Raw genomic sequence first — 19,772 nt, forward strand, 5'->3', positions numbered from 1 at the left:
TTTATACAGCCCAAAGTTTCAGGTTACCTGCATCTGTCTTTTCTCCAAGGGTATTTCCTGCCTCTCAGTAACTTTAAACATGAAAGTTATGAAGGATGAAATTATCTGGCCCCATTGAGCTTCTTGGAACTGGTGCTATCTGCAGAGCATGTAATAAAAAAACAATGGAGAGAAGGAAGAACGTGAAGAACTGGGAGTCACCTGTTGGCACCAGGCTACAAAGCCACAGACGGTGAGTTCAAGTCTCGCCTTAACCAGCCAGCTGGGTGACTTTGCTGCCTCTCAGCCCAGCCCACCTTACTCGGCTGTTATTGGGGGGAGGGGGGAGGAAGAGGAGGAGGAAGGTGTGCTGGATACTTCGCCACCTTGAGTTATTAGTAAAAAAATAACCAAGGAGGGATAGAAAGAAATAAGCTCCTGCCAACCTAGCAGTTCGAAAGCATGCAAACGCGAGTAGATAAATAGGTACCCCTTTGGTGGGGAGGAAACGGCCTTCTGTGACGTTATGCTGGCTACGTGACAGTGGAAAGGCCTTCGCAGAGTGCTGTCTGAATGGCCTTGAAACAGAGATGAGTGGCGCGCCTACAAATGGCCAGGTAAAATCAGTAGGGACTTTTACAAATAAATAAACCAACCCTGTGTGACCAGAGCCTTGGCTCTTTCTTCCCCAATCATTTCTCAGTGATCGGCTACACAAAGGCTTTCTTTTCTGGTAGTGGGGCGGCATGGCTTTTAGTGGGGTGATCTGCCTCTCCCTCCCCCCCCCATGTCATAGTAGGCCTGGGCAAACCAGAGGCACCCCAATTTCAAACTCCCCTTCTTGCTAGGCTGATGCAAAAGCCCATTTGGACAATGCCTTCTAAAAACAAAATCACAAATCTGTACTTAACCCATGCAGGGTGTTATTAGTAAAGTTGAAAACTCGGTGTTGCTGTCCGCAAGTGGTGATTACCTGCTATTGCTCTGCTACTCAGCGTTTCCACTGAGCAAGGTTTACTTTTCCTTAATTACATCTTTAAAATCGTCCCAAGGCTTATTCTTCTATTTTTTGCCCTCTCCGCACCTCACTCCCGAAGTCGCTTCTCTGTTTTCCACAGCTCTTTACTAAAAGAGTTGCAGGCTGAGAAAGGAACCTCGGTGGTCCTTTTCTCACGGATAACTACTCTGAATCTAAATCCTCCTCCTGCTACCAGGAGTATCCCTCCACCACTGCAGACTCTGAAATGTGTTCCATCTTTAGCTTCCAAAAGTCGATTGAGATCGATGGTGAGTAGTTGGTGATTGCTTGATCCAGGATGTTGTCTCCACGCTTTCTCCATGCTGGTCTTGAACTCGGCAAAGTTATTTTCAATTGGTGCACAGACTCCCAGGATTTTGAGTCTGATCCCTATTGAAATTGTGGGCGGGTGCTCCAACCCTGGAAGTTTTTAAGAAGAGATTGGACAAATGGATAGGGTTTCCCGCCATAGCAGGGGGTTGGACTAGAAGATCTCTGAGGTTCCTTCCAACGGTGTTATTCTGAAATCTACAAGAGTGGCCTTAGGCACAATACAAGACCTCTCTTTGTGGTTTGGGTTGGGTGTTTGTGAGTCTTGGGCTAGGGGAAAAAGGAGGTGTTTGGGGTTGAAGATTTCTTCTGCATCTCCTTTTTGGACTCTTGTCAATCGATCCCAAGCAGCTGGCTTGGTGCATTTGGCAGCTGCTGGGTGCAGAATGGCAGTCAGTCCTTAAATCTTAAAATAATTTTTGCTGAGTTTAATTATCGCACTCCACACTGTTCGCTCTGGCTAGCAAACACTTTTCAGGCTTTGGATTTTAAACAAGAGCTGATGATATAAATACATTGCAGTTGAAGAAGCATTAGCTTGCTCATTTTAATTATGATTTGATTTAATTTTACCTTGCCTCTGTTCAGGATGGTTCGTTCCATCTTGTTGCTTAAAAAGTCTGCTGCTTTCCCCAGATCTGGCACCCCTTCAGCTGGGTTGGGCCACCACTTTTCCTCCAAGGTGGAGATGACAGGAGTTGTTGTGCAACGTCCTGGGAGAGGGCATGGTCGGGGACAACTGCATGCGGACATTTGAAATGTATTATCCTAATGGTGATTGTCACCAACTGAATTTCACGAAGGTGCTGGCTACGACTTCCATCAGCCTCTGGGGGGAATAGAAGAACAGAAGCCTTATAAAATTGGAACATATTCAGTGTCCAGCACATGTTTAGTGTTGCAGACAGGAAGGCAAAATCTTGTACTGGACCAAATCTTGTTTGCATAGATGATTCACCCAAATGCTCTTCCCTGCCCCAAAGGTGCCTTTATTTTGAGAGGCAATTGAACTTTCTTGTTTTTTCTTGGAAGACGTTTCGCTTCTCATCCAAGAAGCTTCTTCAACTCTTGACTGGACAGTGGGGAGCGGAAGGATTTATGCTCCTTTCAGACAGCTGGTCCTTTTCATCTTTTTAGAGAGTCATGGAGGCCACTTGGAGGTTTTAACTGTGTCCTCAGGGTCACCTGGGTGCTGCAAATGGCTGTGGAGCCTTCTTGGCTGCAGGATGATTTCTGCCCCGTGTCCCTTCCCTGTTGAAGTCAGTCGGAGGCTGTTGGGGATGAGTCTCTGTTGTCTGCTTCTCAAACTGAAGTGCAAAAGGTTCTTATGGTTTGCAATTTTTCTGGAAACCCGTTCCTTCTCCCACACCACTCAGAGTGTTCGTCTCAAATTGTATACTGCAGCTAAAAGTTTGTAGAGTTTCTCAATCATTGAGGTCATGGTTGTCCCAAAGGTGCTTTTCAAGAAGGCAACTGGACTTTTCTTTCTTTTTCTTTGGAGACATTTTGCTTCTCATCCAAGAAGCTTCTTCAGCTCTGAAGAAGCTCCTTAGATATGGAAATGCCAGGCTCCGTTACAGTTGTAAACTGAGGACTACTGAAGGGTCCTCTGTGCTCTCAGAGCCTGATTGTGTTCTTGCAGACATTTCATGACCCAGCTAGGTAACATCATCAGTGCTGGTGTTGGGAGAAACGATGGAATGTGCCTGCAGGCAAAATTTTCCCACTTTCGTGCTTTCGACACCCATATGTGGTGCCAATAAAGGAGAATATTTGCAGCTCAGCTTTGAAATGAGGAGTCCTTGGTGCTCTTTGAGCTTGGTTGTTTTCTTGCTGACGTTTCATTATCCAACTAGGTATCATCATCAGTCCTAGAAGGGAATGGATTTTGTGTAGTGAAAGAGTAGGAAAAGGGGAGGAAGGACTGTGGGATCCTTGGTCCTCTCTGGGCTTGGTAGTTTTCTTGTAGACATTTCATTACCCAACTAAGTAACATCATCAGTGCGGGAACTACCTGTAAACCTGCGTTGTGCAAAGACTGCCTGATGTAACTTTGTCAAAATGGGAAATGATGGTAGAGCTGTGCTTGATAGGAAAGAGGCTCTGGGTTCAGATCCTGAGGAGCTGTGGAGGTTAGAGTGGCTAATCCTGCAATAGGTGGACCAACAGCCAATGAGTAGAAGGACACAGGTATGCCCTTCCTACACGTACCTGGGATGCTTGTTTAGTTTAGTTTAGTTTATTATCATTGCACCTCGTACAATGAAACTAAATACCATCCTCAGTGTACATTATGACTATGAAAATAAACACAAACACACATCCTTCACACTCCACACATTGAATTGAAAACCCCCGACACCGCACCAACACTGCACTATATAGCAGAATTCAACAGAGCTCCTGCCCTGGGATAGAAGCTGTTTTTCAGCCTATTTGTGCTTGTTTTTATTGTCCTGTACCGTCTGCCAGATGGTAATAGTTCAAGAAAAGGGTTCCCAGGATGAGATGGATCTTTGAGGCTGTTTTGAACTTTCTTAAGGCAGCGGAAGCTATAAAGCTCTTCCAAAGAGGGGAGAGGGCAACCCAAGATCCTCTGGGCAATGACATTAACCCTCTGGAGTGCTTTCCTATCTGCCCCTGTGCAGTTGGCAAACCATACACAGGTGCAGTAAGTTAAGATACTCTCTAAGGTGCAGCGGTAGAAGGTCAACAGCAGTTTCTCATTCCGTTGTTGTTTCCTGAGAAGCCTCAGGTTGTATAATCTCTGCTGGGCCCTTTCGACCAGGGCTGCAATGTGAGCCCCCCAGGTCAGGTCCTCTTTTAGGGTAACACCCAGAAACTTAAAACTGGCCACTTGCTCCCCTCGGTCTCCATTGATAAGCAAGGGCTGGAGGTCTGATCTGTTCCTTCTATATAGTCCACTATAAGCTCCTTGGTCTTATTGGTGTTGAGGACCGAGTTATTGTTTCCACATCACAAAAGCAACTGGTCCACCTCATCTTGGTAGGCAGACTCCTCCCCCCCAGAGATAAGTCCCGCCACTGTTGTATCATCTGCAAATTTAGCCATAGTATTACTAGCGTGAGTGGGAATGCAGTCATGCCCATAAAGGGTATAGAGTAAGGAACTCAACACGCAACCCTGTGGTGTACCAGTGTTAAGAATAAGGGCTTTAAATATTTTTAAAAAGTCTTTTGAGGGTTGGTGCACACTTGGAAAACCCTCTATAGTGGATATTTGTGTAAATGGACATGTCAGAAGAGGGGTTCTGCACTGGAAGCCCAATCCATGAAGCAAGAACTCCACCAACTTCAATATTGCAATATTTATATCGCACTGGTGAGACCACACTCAGAATTCTGCACCCAGTTCTGGTCACCACAATACAAAAAAAAAAAAAAAAGATGTTGTGATGCTGGAAAGTGTGCAGAGAAGAGCAACGAAGAAGATTAGGGGACCACATCACAAGGCATGATGTACTTAAGGTCTGGGCTTTGGGTGCAAGGACACACCCCTGCCAATGCCCCCAGACAACCCTCCTCTAAATAACAAATAGGACTTAAAAAACACTTTAGACTCAGGATATAGACCTGCCTGGAGCTGGGCATGGTGGAGAACATCTTGAAAACTTATGTCTTTAATCATTCAGCAAAGTTATGTAGTTGTTCATCTTATTATTTAGGACAGTGGTGGGATTCAAATTTTTTTACTACGGGTTCTATGGGTGTGGCTTGGTGGGCGTGGCAGGGGAAGGATACTGCAAAATCGCATTCCCTCCCCACCCCACTAACCTGCTTTCCAGCTCCATTCTCCTGTGTAGGGCAACCAAAGGAGACCCAGCCAGTCAGCTGGGACTCAATGGGAGGCAGAGGATAGGTGGGGGCTGGGCCAGTCAGAGGTGGGATTTGCTGGTTCTCCGAACTACTCAAAAGTTCCACTGCAGTTCAGAGGTGGAACGCTGAAACCCACCTCTGGTTCTCATGACAGAATAGGACCCACCCATTTCCACTACGGTTCTCTGCTTTGGCAGACAGGCTGGGGGGGGGGGGGGGGGGGGGTTTTTGGGGGGGGGGGGGGGGGGGGGGGGGGGGGGGGGGGGGGGGGGGGGGGGGGGTGGGGTTGGGCCCGGTTTTGAGGGTCAGAACCGGCTGAATACCCACCTCTGATTTAGGGGACATTTTTTGACTTTGGATTCAGGACACAGAGCTGCCTGAAGCTAGAATGGTGGAGAACATCTCCAAACTTCTTCTCCTTCCTCCTCTGCCAGCCTCAATGCCCCACTGTCTTCCGACAACCCTTTGCGTTGGGAGTCCCTGCCAGCTGGGCAACATCCCTCTAACTGTTCTGTTCATAAAGAAGAAGAATGCCACCCACCCCGGTGTCTTTATCCTGGCAGAACCAAGGGGAGGGCCAGGCTGTTGGTGAGCCCTGCTACATGTGTGACTAATACAGAGAGGAACAGCTGAGCTGCAAATCTGTTGTTAAAACCAGGTGCGAGCTGGCAGACCTTCCAGGCTGCCATGGGAAAATTCAGGGTTGGAAAAGACAGTCCTTGCAGCATCTTTTTAAGGCACCCAACCATCCTCCCCAGAGACTTTGCAAACCAGTAGCCTCTTGAAGAAGGAGCTGGCTGGGGAGATTTCATAAATAACCCCTCTTCCTCCCCCTCCTCCCCCTAATTCCCTTCTAGCATTGATGATGTTACCTAGTTTGGGTCACGAAACGTCTGCAAGAAAACCGCCAACTCAGAGAGCACCAAGAACCCCCACAGTTCTTCTCCTTTTCCTCTTCTTCCTCCTCCTCACCTCAAACCCCATTCCCTTCTAGCACTGATAACGTTACCTTGTTTAGATAAGGTTGACTCACAGCCTTCTATCCTTCCGGGAAAAAAAAAACTTTATTAAACAAATTCTACAATTAAAAAACAATTTAAAAACATATTTCCATTCATTGCAGCATATTTGTAGTAGTGTTCACTCACTTTGACATATTTTTATGTGTATAGAATTACTTTACATTTGATTTATGTTTACATTTGATTTATTTTACATTTGATTTATGTCATATTTTCATATATTTACGTAGTTATTTACATATTTATACATAAGTATACATAGTTATGCCTATTCATACCAAATTATTTCATCGCACCTTTCATTTCATCTCTCTATCTTGTGTCGTCTACCTTGCAGCCAATTATACCATAAATTCTCAATTTCGTAGTACTCTATCTCTCCTCTCTCCTTCATTTCCATTGAAAGCCTATTCATTTCTGCATAGTCTAAAACCTTTTTTATTATCATAATATCGGAGGCAATGCTGTCACTTTTCCAATTCTGGACAAAGCCTATTCTTGCTGCAGTTATTATATCTAATATAATATATTGGAGTTTCTTACTTACTTTATCTCTTAATATACACAATAGGAATGTCTCTGGTCTCAATTCAGCTATCTGTTTTGTAATTTTCTCCAGCCATTTCCTAATTTTTAAACCAATAATTTTTAGCTTGAGGGCATGTCCACCACATATGGAAATAAGTTCCCTGTTCATAATTAAAATGTAGATTTCTTAATGGTGAGAAACAATAAACCAGTGAAACGGCTTGTCCTCATAAATTGTGGGTGCTCCACCATTGGAAACGTTTAAGAAAGAGACTGGACAGTTATTTGTCTGGAATGGTATAGGGTCTCCTGCTTGAGCAGTGGGGTGGACTACAAGACCTCTAAGGTCCCTTACAGTGCTCTTATTCTGTTAAGACCCAGACTGGCCTGCTTATGTGAAAGAGCATGATTCTTAGGATGCAGACAGATTTAAAGCTTTGTAGGCCGCTCTGATTTTTATGAGAACCCTAAAGCCACCTTAAAGGATGATGGAGCTAAATTAGCCCACTCCTACTGGTGTCCTTTAAATACATTACATTTAATTTGCATTAATGAATATGCTGGCTGGACTGTAGGGGTGTGAAATTCCAACTTAGCTAGAAGGTTGAGATTGAGGAAGGCTGAACTAGATGCAAAAAAATAAAAAATGGACTGGGAGTGAAGCCAATTATCTCACTGCAATTTTTGAGCTACAGCCTTAGATGGACAACAGATAGAAAGCCGATTTCGGGAACCTGATGCAGCTCTGAAATTTGTCTGCTGAATTGCAGAAGATCGTCCTTTATTTACAACCTTTCATTTAGGTTTTTTTTCCAAACATTTTTAATTAGGTTATAAAATATTATAAAATGCAAAGTACAAATGCCAATAAAGGAGCAGTGAAAGGGGAGGCGAAGGGGGAGAGAGATGTGAGGAAAGGTAGGAAAAAGAAAAGAAAAAGAAGCATCGATAATGATTCGTTTAACAACTTGGCAAGAAGGGTCATAAAATAAGGCAGAATTTTGCTTCATAAATGTCTCGCATAGCAACATAAATTTTGGGCTCAATTGTGGTCGTAGGTCGAGAAACTACCTGTACTGTTGAAACAGAGAGTGTTGAATAAGGATGAGAAAATGAATATATCAAGTACTCAGGGGGTTGTGTTTGACAGGGGAAACTGAGTCATCAAATTGTGTCATCGATGGTGGCAAAATAGAGCATTGACGAAAGATGGGAAATAGAGAATTTTTGCAAAAGCCGGCAGAAAAGGGGCGGGTAGCATTGTGGTAATTGCAACGTTTTGATTTCTTAAAAAGAGGAGAAATCGTTGCGCATATGAATGTCGTCCTGGCCACGGCTGTTACAGGAAATGAAAGGCAGTAAAACCTGGTGGAAATGGGGAATTGTAGAACTGTTTGGGACGAAGGCAGAAGAGGAAGAGTCAAGAATGGACAGGGCTGCACGGAGATGGATGTCCGGAGATGGATGTCGTGGGTGCTTTGGTTATATAGACTGAGTCAGGATAGAATTTGCAAAACAAAAGGTGTGAATGAAAAAGGGAACTGGCTGGGAGGAAGCAGAAGGCGAAGAAGGCTGCAGGTGAATGGAGCTGATGAGATCCTGCAGGGGTGGGCAACTATGGCCCCTTTATGACATGTGGACTTCAACTCCCAGAATTCTCTTCTCTTCTCTTCTCCCCCTTCCCCCTTCCCCTTCTTTTTTCCCTTCCCTTCTTTTTTCCCTTCTCTTCTTTTTTCCTCTCCCTTCTCTTTTCCTCTCCCTTTTTTCTCCCTTCCCTTCCCTTCCCTTCCCTTTCCTTCCTTTTGACCACCTGGGAGAGAGTAAAACAAAGAGGAAAAAAACTGGGAATAGGTCAGGGGTCTTCAATCCGTTTGCCAAGGCCTCAACCTCAATTGGATCAACACGGATTTCTCTTTTGTTTTTCCAAACAATCCAGAAAAAGAAAAGGACAGAGGGAATCTGCCTCCCAGACTCCTTCCTAGTGTAGCATATCCAGCAAGAGAGTGACAAGAGAATTTGAAGTGAGCAACTCTGATCCTTTTTGCCAGCTTACCTGGACTAAAGTTTAACTGATGATCCCTGGGGATCAGTAACACGCAGTTGTCCCAACCACACACCATAATTTCTCCTTGCCATGGGAGCAAGAAGCCAGTATAAGAAACTTTGCTGGTCTTTCTGGATTTCTCACTTGGCTAAGGAATAAGCATAATTCCTTCTTGTTTTTGCTGCAAAACCACAAACCTATTAAGCTGCTACCAAAATGGCTTTCTGGACTTGGAACTAGATATGACCTCCCCTCAAATAGCTAGAAGTAAGTTGATGCATCTCTCGATGTTTGGGCACATGGAGCCTCTGCTGGGTTGGCCCACAAAGTTTGTTTGTTTGTTTGTGTATTTGTACCCTACCTTTAATACTGGAACATGGGAGTCAGCTAAGAGCTGCTGTGATTAACACAATTCATGTGGAACTGTTGTGAATGTGGACTTGTTCATTCAGATTGTGGTTGTTGGACCACACCTAAGTGGGGAGAAGGTACTTGTGAGTAGAAGTTGCTGGGGTTGTGGAACAAGTAATTGTTGGATGACTCAGGCCCTGAAAAAACAGCTTGATCATTATTTCTCGGGCCCCTTTGATGGGCAAAATGATTTTCCAGGAGTCTGTCAAGGAAACAGAATAAAGGCAGTCCTTGGCTTACGGGCCAGACTTCTGTAAACTGGCCCACAACAAACAAGGGGTTCGCTTAACGACTGCCAGGTTCATTTAAAGGCCCCTGCAAAAAATTTTTTATGAAATCAGGTTGCATGATATGATGACCCCTTTATGATCATCACAACTTTATGACTGTAATTGACAGGCTTGACTGCAGTCGTGACTCAAGGACTATCTGTAAAAGAAAACTCAGATTAAAATGAAGGCAGTTTAGTGTAAAAATGCAGCTGCCAAGTATTAATACATGCCAGAGGCTTGTTAGTTGGGGGGTGATGGGCATTGCCGGTCAGTACATCTGAGAGGCAGGTAATTGAGGTTGTCAGAATAGAACTGGAAGGGACCTTGGAGGTCTTCTAGTCTGACCCCCTGCTCAAGCAGGAGAATCTATACTATTTCAGACAGGTGACTATCCTGTCTCTTCTTAAAAGCCTCCAGCGTTGGGGCACCCACAACTTCTGAAGGCAAGTCATGCTCTCACCTTTAAGAAGTTTCTCCCCAATTCCAGGTTGCTTCTCTCCTTGATTAATTTCCATCCATTGTTTCTTGTCCTGCCCCCTGGTGCTTTGGAGAATAATTTGTTCTCTTCTTTGTGTCAGCTCCTCAGAACTGGAGCACTGCTATCATGTCACCTGTAGTCCCTGGACTAACCATACCCAAATCCTGCAACCGGGTGGAAGTTGCTCAAACACACATGCAACCTCCATACACACGTGCACACAGATTTGCTTGCAGACTTAAACCACTCTTTCCTGCTTTTCGGAAAGATAAGAGCTTGTGACAACGCAGCTGTTTCTGAATTTGTCTTTGGTGTGGAAAAAGAAACAAGGTGATATAAATAGAATAAAGCCTGCTTATTTTAAGGTTTAGTTGCATGGAAAGTGTAATTTTTTATTTTTTTTTAAAAGAAAGCTAGGTAGAAGTCAGTTCAAACCCGTCTGGAATTTTAGTCTTTAATGAGCCTGTGGAAACACAATCTTCTAGGTTCATCTCCCTGGAGGGATAGTGGATAAGGATTAAGTGTGTGGTTGGTGACATCAACACTTTTTCCCTTATGTAACTTTAACTCTCCAGTTAGTGTTTGCTTATTAACAAAACCAAGAGGCTCTTCCAGATGAAAAAAAATTGGTGCCGGCTTGCAAAAGTCCAGATTATTTATTTATTTATTTATTTGATTTGCCAATTGTTTACAAGATAATAAGTATAAGTGTATACATAATTGTGAATACATGAAATGGGTACATATAAGAAAAATAAAAGAAGAATAAGAGAAACAATAGGACAGGGACGGTAGGCACGTTGGTGCGCTTTATGCACGCCCTACAGACCTCTTAGGAAAGGGGTGAGGTCAATAGTAGACAGTCTAAGGTTAAAGTTTTTGGGGTTTGGGGAAGAAACTACAGAGTCGGGTAGAGTATTCCAGACATTGACCACTCTATTGCTGAAGTCGTATTTCCTGAAATCAAGTTTGGTGCGGTTTACTTTGAGTTTGTATCTATTGTTTGCTCTTGTGTTGTTATGGTTGAAGCTGAAGTATTCACTGACAGGTAGGACATTGCAATGTATGATTTTATATACCATGCTTAAGTCAGACCGAAGACGGCGTAATTCAAGGTTTTCTAGTTTTAGAATTTCAAGTCTGGTGGCATAAGGTATTCTACAACGAGTAGAAGAGTAGAAGAAGATTAGGATCTAGCAGACCCAAATAGCTATCTACGTTCAGGGTGCAACAAAACTTTGCACTTCCCGGTCACCCTCTTCCTCCCCAGCATTTATAAGTAACAGGTCTTGCAAAACGGTTTGGATAAGGAAAAAAGCCTCCAGATGCAAGGCATGGGCTTGACAGAATTCAATACAATTTTGCTCTCCTTGGTAACGTGGGTTTACGTGATACACAAATCACACAGTGCACAATGAAGTCAGCCAGTTTAGGATTCAACGTGTGGTGCTAGTGAGTCCAGACGATGATGATTTATTAGAACAAGATATTATACCGGTTTGATCTAGTGATGAAGGCGCCAGACTAGAAAACAAGAGGCCATGAGTTCAAGTTCTGCCTTTGTTGTGGTTAGCCAGCCAGCAGGTGCCGACGGCTGAGGAGAGCGAGGACTCAGATGAGGAGCCAGGACCATCAGGGAGTGGACCGCTGCCTTCAGAGATTGTGGGGGCTGGCAGCAGCGATGAGGAGGTTCCCGAGGAGCCTGTGCCAAGGGCTTGTGCGCACAGGATTGCTTGCAGGAAAGAGCAGCTACAACAGCACGGGCGACTCGGGAGTAAGGCTGCAAGGTAATGCAAGGCAGATTATCTTCAAGAAGATAAAAGCCAGCTGTGAATCAGACGTTCTTTGCAGAAGGCAAAGACGTTTTGAAACTCGAGCCTCATGGACATTCCAGTATCCTGAGTTTGTATTTGAACATTCCTGTATTGCAAATTATTTCTTGACTGTTATCTTTTGGCAAGTCTTGCACAGCTTGGCAAGACTTGTGCTTATCACAGCTGATCATTTTGCAAAAGCATTACAAGGTTTCTGTTCCTTTTGGATTGTGTTTGATTTGTTGGGAAAGGGCGTGGGTCAGAACGGCCTTAGGCATGAAAGCCAGCTGGGTTGAATTGGGGACAATCACTAGGAGATAGCGAGTTTTAGTCCCACCTTAGGTATGAAAGCTGGCTAGGTGACTTTGGGCTAAACGTTAGGAGATTGTGAGTTTTAGTCTCACTTTAGCCATGAAAGCCGGCTAAAGGGGAAGGATATACTGCAAAATCCCCATTCCCTCCCCACCCCACTGACCTGCTTTCCAGTCCCGTTCTCCTGTGCAAGGCAACCTAAGAAGACCCAGCCGATCAGCTGGGACTCAATGGGAGGCAGAGAAGAGATGGGCTTGGCGGGGCCAGTCAGAGGTGGGATTTACCAGTTCTCTGAACTACTCAAAATGTCCGCTACTGGTTCTCTAGAACCGGTCAGAACCAGCTGAATACCACCTCTGACTGTAGATGAAATGAAGCAGTGTGTATATTAATAAATGTTTTAGCCTGGAGCTTCTGAGCAGAGTCAGTGTATAAACTGTAGCAGGAAATATTTAGCAAACAATAGAAGCAGGTTTGGTACAGAAGAATAATTTCTGTATTGTATTTGTGGTTAGACTTCAGAAGGAAGTTTGGCAAAGCAGCTAAGCTAGCTGAAGTCATGGTTTTCCATTTAGCAGTCACTTTTAGCCAGTATAAGACAGCAGCTCAGGCCTGTTTTAAACATAGTCTTTTTAATCGTTGATTTGCAACCCATCACACGGATAATCTTGTATTTCCTTGTTGCTGGATTATAAAAACAAACCGTTTCCTGTTTGGGAGATCTTGCCTCTGAAGGGCTGCTGAACATATTCCTGCTTGCTTGACCCATCTTTGCAAACCCACCTTCAAGTGTTTGTAGGCTGAATTACTCAAGAGGTCTGCTCCTGAGGAGACAAAACAAACCTTAGCTTGAAGAAGGGTGAGTCAACAATGGGATGGAAATTCAGATATTCACAAATATCTGGACAAACCTTAGCTTGGGAAGGGAGAATCACCAATGGGGTGGAAATTCAGATATTCCTTCCTACAGATTTTCCTCCAATACTTTCAACTTCAATAGACTCTGGGTGGCTCATAAAATCCAAATAAGCCATTAAAACATTTATAACCAGTAAACTGAAAAGACAGCCCAAACTGAAAACAGTCATTAACAGTAACCTAGGGCCCCCACTAATACATCATCCATTAGAATCAGGTCTCAAGGCTTTCCAAAACCCAAGAAGAGTGGAGGTCAACCATATCTTGGTGTGTGTGTGTGTGTGCTATTCTAGCAGTCGGGGGCCATGGCAGAGAAGGTCCCCTTCTTTGGTCCTAGAAGATGGCAGAGAAGTGACCTGAAGTGCACTCGCTCTCTCCTAACACAATACAAGTGCAAGTTCCAAGATGGGCTAGGATTGTGTGAATAATTCCTTCAGCAAGCCACTCAAAAATACCATCACAACGGAGGGAAAATATAATTGCATCACACTATCCTTTCAGATCACACCTTCCTAGTGTTGCAATCTTAACAATGAACAAATCAGCTCTAGACAAGCTCTTCGCATCCAAGCTAGTTTTATCCTTCCGATTGTAGTGTAATGGCTAGCACAGGAAAGACCCTTCATTCGTGATAACTGGAATAATTCTGAATACAAGTCATCCTCAATTTTTAGCCATTCTTCTCGCGGCCAAAGTTTCAACGGCGCTGAAAAAGTGGCTTATTTTTTTCACCTTTTCACACTTATGACCATGGCAGCACCCCCATGGTCACATGATAAAAAATGCAGACGCTTGGCAAGTGACTCATATTTATGACGGTTGCAGTGTCCAGACTGGTTATGTAATCAGTCTTTGATCCCCTTTTGTGACCTTCTGACAAGCAAGTCAAAACCAGATTCACTTAACAATCCTGTTCCTAACTCAACAGCTGCAGTGATTCACTTAACCACTGTGGCAAGAAAAGTCGTCAAATGGGACCAAAACTCACTTACCAGCTCTCTTGTGTAGGAACAATAATTTGGACTCCATTGTGATTGACAATTACCTGTATTGGGAACATATATCTAAGGAGAAGGTAGATGTTGATATTTAAGTATTCTTACCTCCATCCTTAGCCAAGGAGGTCCTGGGTTATTGGATTATCGGTTAATTATTAGCTTCGGTGGTGCAGTGGTTAGAGTGCAGTACTGCAAGCTACTTCTGCTGACTGCCGGCTGCCTGCAATTTGGCAGATCAAATCTCACCAGGCTTAAGGTTGACTCAGCTTTCCACCCTTCCGAGGTGGGCAAAATGAGGACCCAGATTGTTGGGGGCACGATGCTGACTCCGTAAACCGCTTAGAGAGGACTGTAAAGCACTGTGAAGCGGTATATAAGTCTAAGTGCTATTGCTTTTGCCCTCCCCCCTCCCTCCCTCTCTCCCAGTGGTTAGAATGCAGTATTGCAGGCTAAACTCTGCCCACTGCCAGCGGTTCGATCCTGACTGGCTCAAGACTTCCATCTTTCCAAGGTGGGTAAAATGAGGACCCAGATTGTTGGGGGCAAGAAGCTGACTCTGTAAACTGCTTAGAGAGGGCTGTAAAAGCACTGTGAAGCGGTATATAAGTCTAAGGGCTACTGCTATTGCTATACTTCCTTGAAGAACCATCATTAGGTAGAATGAGATAGCTGTCCTGGGTGGAAGTGACTGTAACTGATGATGATCACTGTTTTTCCTAAATTCTCTCACTGTTATCTTCTTTGTTTGACCCTGGAAATGAATATGAACATATGGTGGACAATATATTCATACCTCTCAACAGTGAATAAAATTTTAGGGGCAAAATAGAGGTTAAAGAGCAACATAACAGGAAATCCGCTCATACTCCCGTACCATTCCAAGGGTGTTCATCCCAAATTGGATGGCTAAATGTCTATGGAGATTATCAGTCCTCCAGCTCATGGTTGTCCCAAAGGTGCTTTTTTCAAGACTTTCTTTCTTTTTTCTTTGAATATATTTCACTTTTCATCCAAGAAGCTTCTTCAGCTCTGGCTGGATGGTGGGGAATGGAAGGATTTCTATTCCTTGCAGACAGCTGGTCACTTGCATCCTTTTAGAGGATTGTTGTTGAGGCCACTTGAAGGTTTTTCTGTGTCCTCACGGTCACCTAAGTGGTGCAAATAGTTCTTGTAGTCTGCAATTTTTCTGGAAATCCGTTCATACTCCCACACCATTCCAAGGGAATCTATCCCAAAGTGTATCGCTAAAAGTCTAAAATGTTTAGTTATGGGACAACCATCACCTGGAGGACTGAGAATCTTCATATTTTTTTCACAGAGGCTGATGACATGACCCCAGGACAATGCAACCATCAAAAACATGGGTTGCCAGAGGTCTACATTTTGATCAAATGACCATGAGGCTGCCCCAACAGTTGTAAGTGTGAAAAACGGTTATAAGTCATTTTTCTCAGTCCTGTTGTCACTAAACAAACTATTGTAAGTTAAGGGCTACCTACAGTAAATGGGCTTATTTTTCCTATTTTACTTTCGTTCCACCCACCCCCCTTTTTAAATACATTTTATTTAATCTTTTATAATTTTAAAAATGACAAACAACAAAAAATATAAATCTTATAACATCAACAGTTTGTGACATTCAATACCAATTAGGCTTGGCAAAGACTACTTTGAAGAATTAAATAAAATTCTGTTGAAGTATATATGGCAAGGCAAGAAAGCGAGAATAAAATTAAAACTTTTACAAGACACTAGAATCAGAGGAGGATTTGGCCTTCCTAATTGGGAGTTGTATTACCAAGCTGCAAATTTAATGTGGGTTAAAGAATGGATAACATTAAGAAAGACTAGATTGTTGACATTAGAAGGACACGATTTACTATTGGGCTGGCATGCTTTTCTGTGGTATAAGGGAACTAAATCGCAGGGTTATTTTAGAAGGCATTATATACGGGAGTCTTTATGGTTGAATTGGGAGAAAATTAAGAAACAATGCTATTTGAAAATCCCAGTTTGGTTATCAACTATTGAAGCTTTTTCTTATCCTATAATATATAAGAAGGAACAAACAGTTAGATATGGGGAAATATTGGATGAAAAGGGTGAACTTAAAACGATGCAAAATCTAGAACAAGGTATAAAGATGAATTGGTTTTCATATGCACAAATACATTCAAGGTATCTTAAAGATTCTAAAACAGAGGGATTTTATGATAAATTGACTGACCTAGATAGGATTTTGACAGGTACTGATGAAAAAGTGATTAAAAAATTATATAGTTATTTGCTGGAAATTAAATTAGAGGAAGAACAAGTTAAAGAAACAATGATTGCTTGGGGGAAGAATTTTGGATATGGGATTGATTTAGAGAAATGGCAAAAACTGTGGTCTCAAAATTATAAAATGACAATGTCAACAGCATATAAAGAAAATTTGTATAAGGTGGCACTTTCCCCCGACAAGAATAGCAAGAATGTTCAAGAATAAATCTGAAAAATGTTGGAAATGTCATCAGATACCTGGCTCATATTACCATATGTGGTGGACTTGTGAGGACGCTAGAAAATATTGGATTAGAATTCGCATATGGTTGGAAAAAATGACAAAGAAACATATAGATTTGAAACCAGAGATCTTTTTATTGGGAATCTTACCTGATACATATAATAAAAATTTGAAGTATTTGATTGTAAATGTATTAACAGCGGCTAGGATTGTATTTGCTAAAAATTGGAAGAGTGAGAAAATACCATCAGAGGAAGAAATTATCAAGAAAATATTGGAATGTGCTGAAATGAGTAGATTGACATTTGAAATTAGAGAACAAGAAGATAAACAATTCTATGAAGATTGGGACCTTTTCTATCAATGGTTAGATAATAAAATATAATAATAGAATATTTAGAAACTTAGGAAATAATGAATATAAACCTTTTGTTTCTTTGATAGTATCTTTATAAAATTTTATTAAGATAGACTTGGTATGACTTTATGATTTGCTATAAAATAAATTAGTAAACCATAGTTATCTCGTTAAAGTATGAATTAATAAAATTATAGTCGAATGATTGTTTAATAATGATATCAGGCTATATAATTGTTGATTGATAATATGAGCTATTTTGTAACACAACTACAATGGAGACTATGAAATGGATGCACAAAAAAAAGTGGTAAACCAACCGATACACTGTTTGTAAATTTATGAAGGATGATGATGCTTTTATGTTTTATGTCTTACGTTTTATGTGTTTTTGTTTGTTGTTAAAACAATAAAAAAATTTTTCAAAAAAACAACAACAGTTTGTGACATCCATCTTATACTAATATTTTGTGTATTATTTACAAATATATAGAATTTGTGCGGATATAAATCATGAACTTATCTAGTGCTTATCCCTATTTATTTGCAATCCACTTATCTATCCAACAATCTATCTTTGCTCAATCCAGTCCTACCATTTTTCCCACATCTTGTAATAATCAGATTCCTCTTTCTCTTGTAAACTCAAAGTCAATTTGTCCATCTCGGCACAGCTCATCAGTTTTTGAATGGTCAGTTCCTCTGGTGGTATTACATGTGTGTTTCCAACATTGGGCATAGCCAATCCTGGCTGCAGTTAAAATGTGCAATATTAAATATTTTATATTTCTCCCATATTTCTTTCTGAATATCCCCAATAAAAATAATTCCGGTTCTAATTCTGTTTGCTCATTGGTAATCTTCTGTAACCATTTTTGGACTTTTAACCAATATTTTTGGGTCTCCAAGCAGGACTGTTCCCTTTTTCTTCTTCTTCTTCTAACATGCCTCTTCTCTCCTGCAGACTGCCAAGAGCTGCTTCTGCCTGAACCAATGGCCTACACCATCAGCCCCAGCCCGTCTGTGCCGGTGGGAACCCTGAATTGTGTCTGCAGGGTGGAACTGTCCGTGTGCGGCCAGAACCTTTTGGATAGAGATGTGACCTCGAAATCAGATCCTTTTTGTGTCTTGTTTATGGAAATCAATGAAAAATGGACAGAGGTAAGACCCAGAGATTGTCCCGAGTCTTTCTAACTTGTGCTGAAAGTCTTAAGCCTTACAGGGAGGTGATCCAAGGACCAGGTGGGTCAGCAACGGAGCTGGGTCTGGAAGCTGAGACAGGGGTCCTGTTTATGGGATACCTTCTTTCCAAGGGGAGAGACAGTTTTGGCTTTGGGGGGTTGTGTCCAGACAAACATGCCTTTCGTCTTTGTCTGTGTCCGACAGGTATCCCTTTTCAGGGACCTAAAGGGATGTCAAAGAGAAGAATGGAATGGAATGGAACAGAACAGAACAGAACAGAACAGAACAGGACAGAACAGAATAGAATAGAATAGAATAGAATAGAATAGAATAGAATAGAATAGAATAGAATAGAATAGAATAGAATAGAATAGAATAGAATAGAATAATGGCATGGAATGGGATGGCATGGCATAGCATAGCATAGCATAGCTTAGAATAGAATAGAATAGAATAGAATAGAATAGAATAGAATAATGGCGTGGCGTGGCGTGGTGTAGCATAGCATAGCATAGCATAGCATAGCACAGCACAGCATAGCATAGCATAGCATAGCATAGCACAGCACAGCACAGCATAGCATATAATATAATATAATAGAATAGAATAATGGCGTGGCATAGCATAGAAATAATAGAAATAGAAATAATAGAAATAGAAATAGAAATAGAATAGAATAATGGCATGGCATGGCATGGCATGGCATGGCATAGCATAGCATAGCATAGCATAGCATAGCATAGAATAGAATAGAATAGAATAGAATAGAATAGAATAGAATAGAATAATGGCGTGGCATAGCATAGAAATAATAGAAATAGAAATAGAAATAGAAATAGAATAATGGCATGGCATGGCATGGCATGGCATGGCATAGCATAGCATAGAATAGAATAGAATAGAATAGAATAGAATAGAATAGAATAGAATAGAATAGAATAGAATAATGGCATGGCATGGCATGGCATGGCATAGAATAGAATAGAATAGAATAGAATAGAATAGAATAGAATAGAATAGAATAGAATAGAATAGAATAATGACATGGCATGGCATAGCATAGCATAGAACAGAATGCAGAATGCAGAATGGAATAAGAATGACGTGGAATGGAATGGATCGGAACAGAAATAATAGAGAATGGAATGGAACAGAACAGAACAGAAAAACAGAACAGAACAGAATAGAATAACAGAGTTGGAAGGGACTTTGGAGGTCTTCTAGTCCAGCCTCCTATTCAAGCAGGACACCCTGTAGTATTTCACACAAGTGGCTGTCCAATCTCTTCTTAAAAACCTCCAGTGATGGAGCACCCACAACTTCTGAAGGCAAGCTATTCCAGTGGTTAATTGTTCTCAACCCAATTGTTTTGTTTTAAACCCTTCTTGCTTGAGGTCTTTACATTGTAGGCTTTTTGTAGAAACATAATTGTGGACTGTCTAGGCCTTTGATCCAAAATTTAATCTTCTCTTCATCTCTCTCAAGACTTCTGTACTTCGCTATCTAATTAAGATATGCCCTTATTAGGTCAGTTCTAAAATAGGACTTGTGGATCTGAGTGGAAGAGATATAAAGCTCATTCCATTGTAGTTACGTATTAATATTGTGTGTGTTCATCTGGGATGGGGCCCAGTGAGGCGAGATGGAGGAGCTGAGTACATTTAAATCTCGAAAAGAGAGAGGCCACAAAGTTGCTGTCTTCAGCTCAATTGCGACAATATGCTTAAGAATTCAGTTAAAGTTGGAGTTGTTGCATTCAAAGAACC

At 42.0% G+C, this 19,772-nt stretch overlaps 2 protein-coding genes across 3 annotated transcripts in view; both read left to right on the forward strand.

Moving 5' to 3' along the window:
• The window catches only part of CPNE2 (copine 2), a 129,955-nt gene that overhangs the window by 12,226 nt on the left and 97,957 nt on the right, over nucleotides 1-19,772 (forward strand). The window contains exons 2-3 of one of the 2 annotated variants that reach the window (XM_087971720.1): nucleotides 15,279-15,377; nucleotides 17,789-17,985. In XM_087971720.1, coding sequence (XP_087827846.1) covers nucleotides 17,818-17,985 — 168 coding nt within the window. In that variant the 5' untranslated portion in view covers nucleotides 15,279-15,377; nucleotides 17,789-17,817. The remainder of the gene's footprint in view (nucleotides 1-15,278; nucleotides 15,378-17,788; nucleotides 17,986-19,772) is intronic. The other variant, XM_026680123.2, reaches the window with a different exon arrangement.
• RSPRY1 (ring finger and SPRY domain containing 1) overlaps nucleotides 2,746-19,772 on the forward strand; it is a 169,999-nt gene continuing 152,972 nt past the window's right edge. Inside the window, exon 1 of the mRNA XM_087971721.1 lies at nucleotides 2,746-2,763. The gene's annotated coding sequence lies outside the window, so the exon portion shown is untranslated. The remainder of the gene's footprint in view (nucleotides 2,764-19,772) is intronic.

Source organism: Notechis scutatus, chromosome 9 (assembly GCF_049901735.1).
Source record: "Notechis scutatus isolate UNSWTSFEM ecotype Mainland chromosome 9, rNotScu1.2, whole genome shotgun sequence".
Classification (NCBI taxonomy): domain Eukaryota; kingdom Metazoa; phylum Chordata; class Lepidosauria; order Squamata; family Elapidae; genus Notechis; species Notechis scutatus.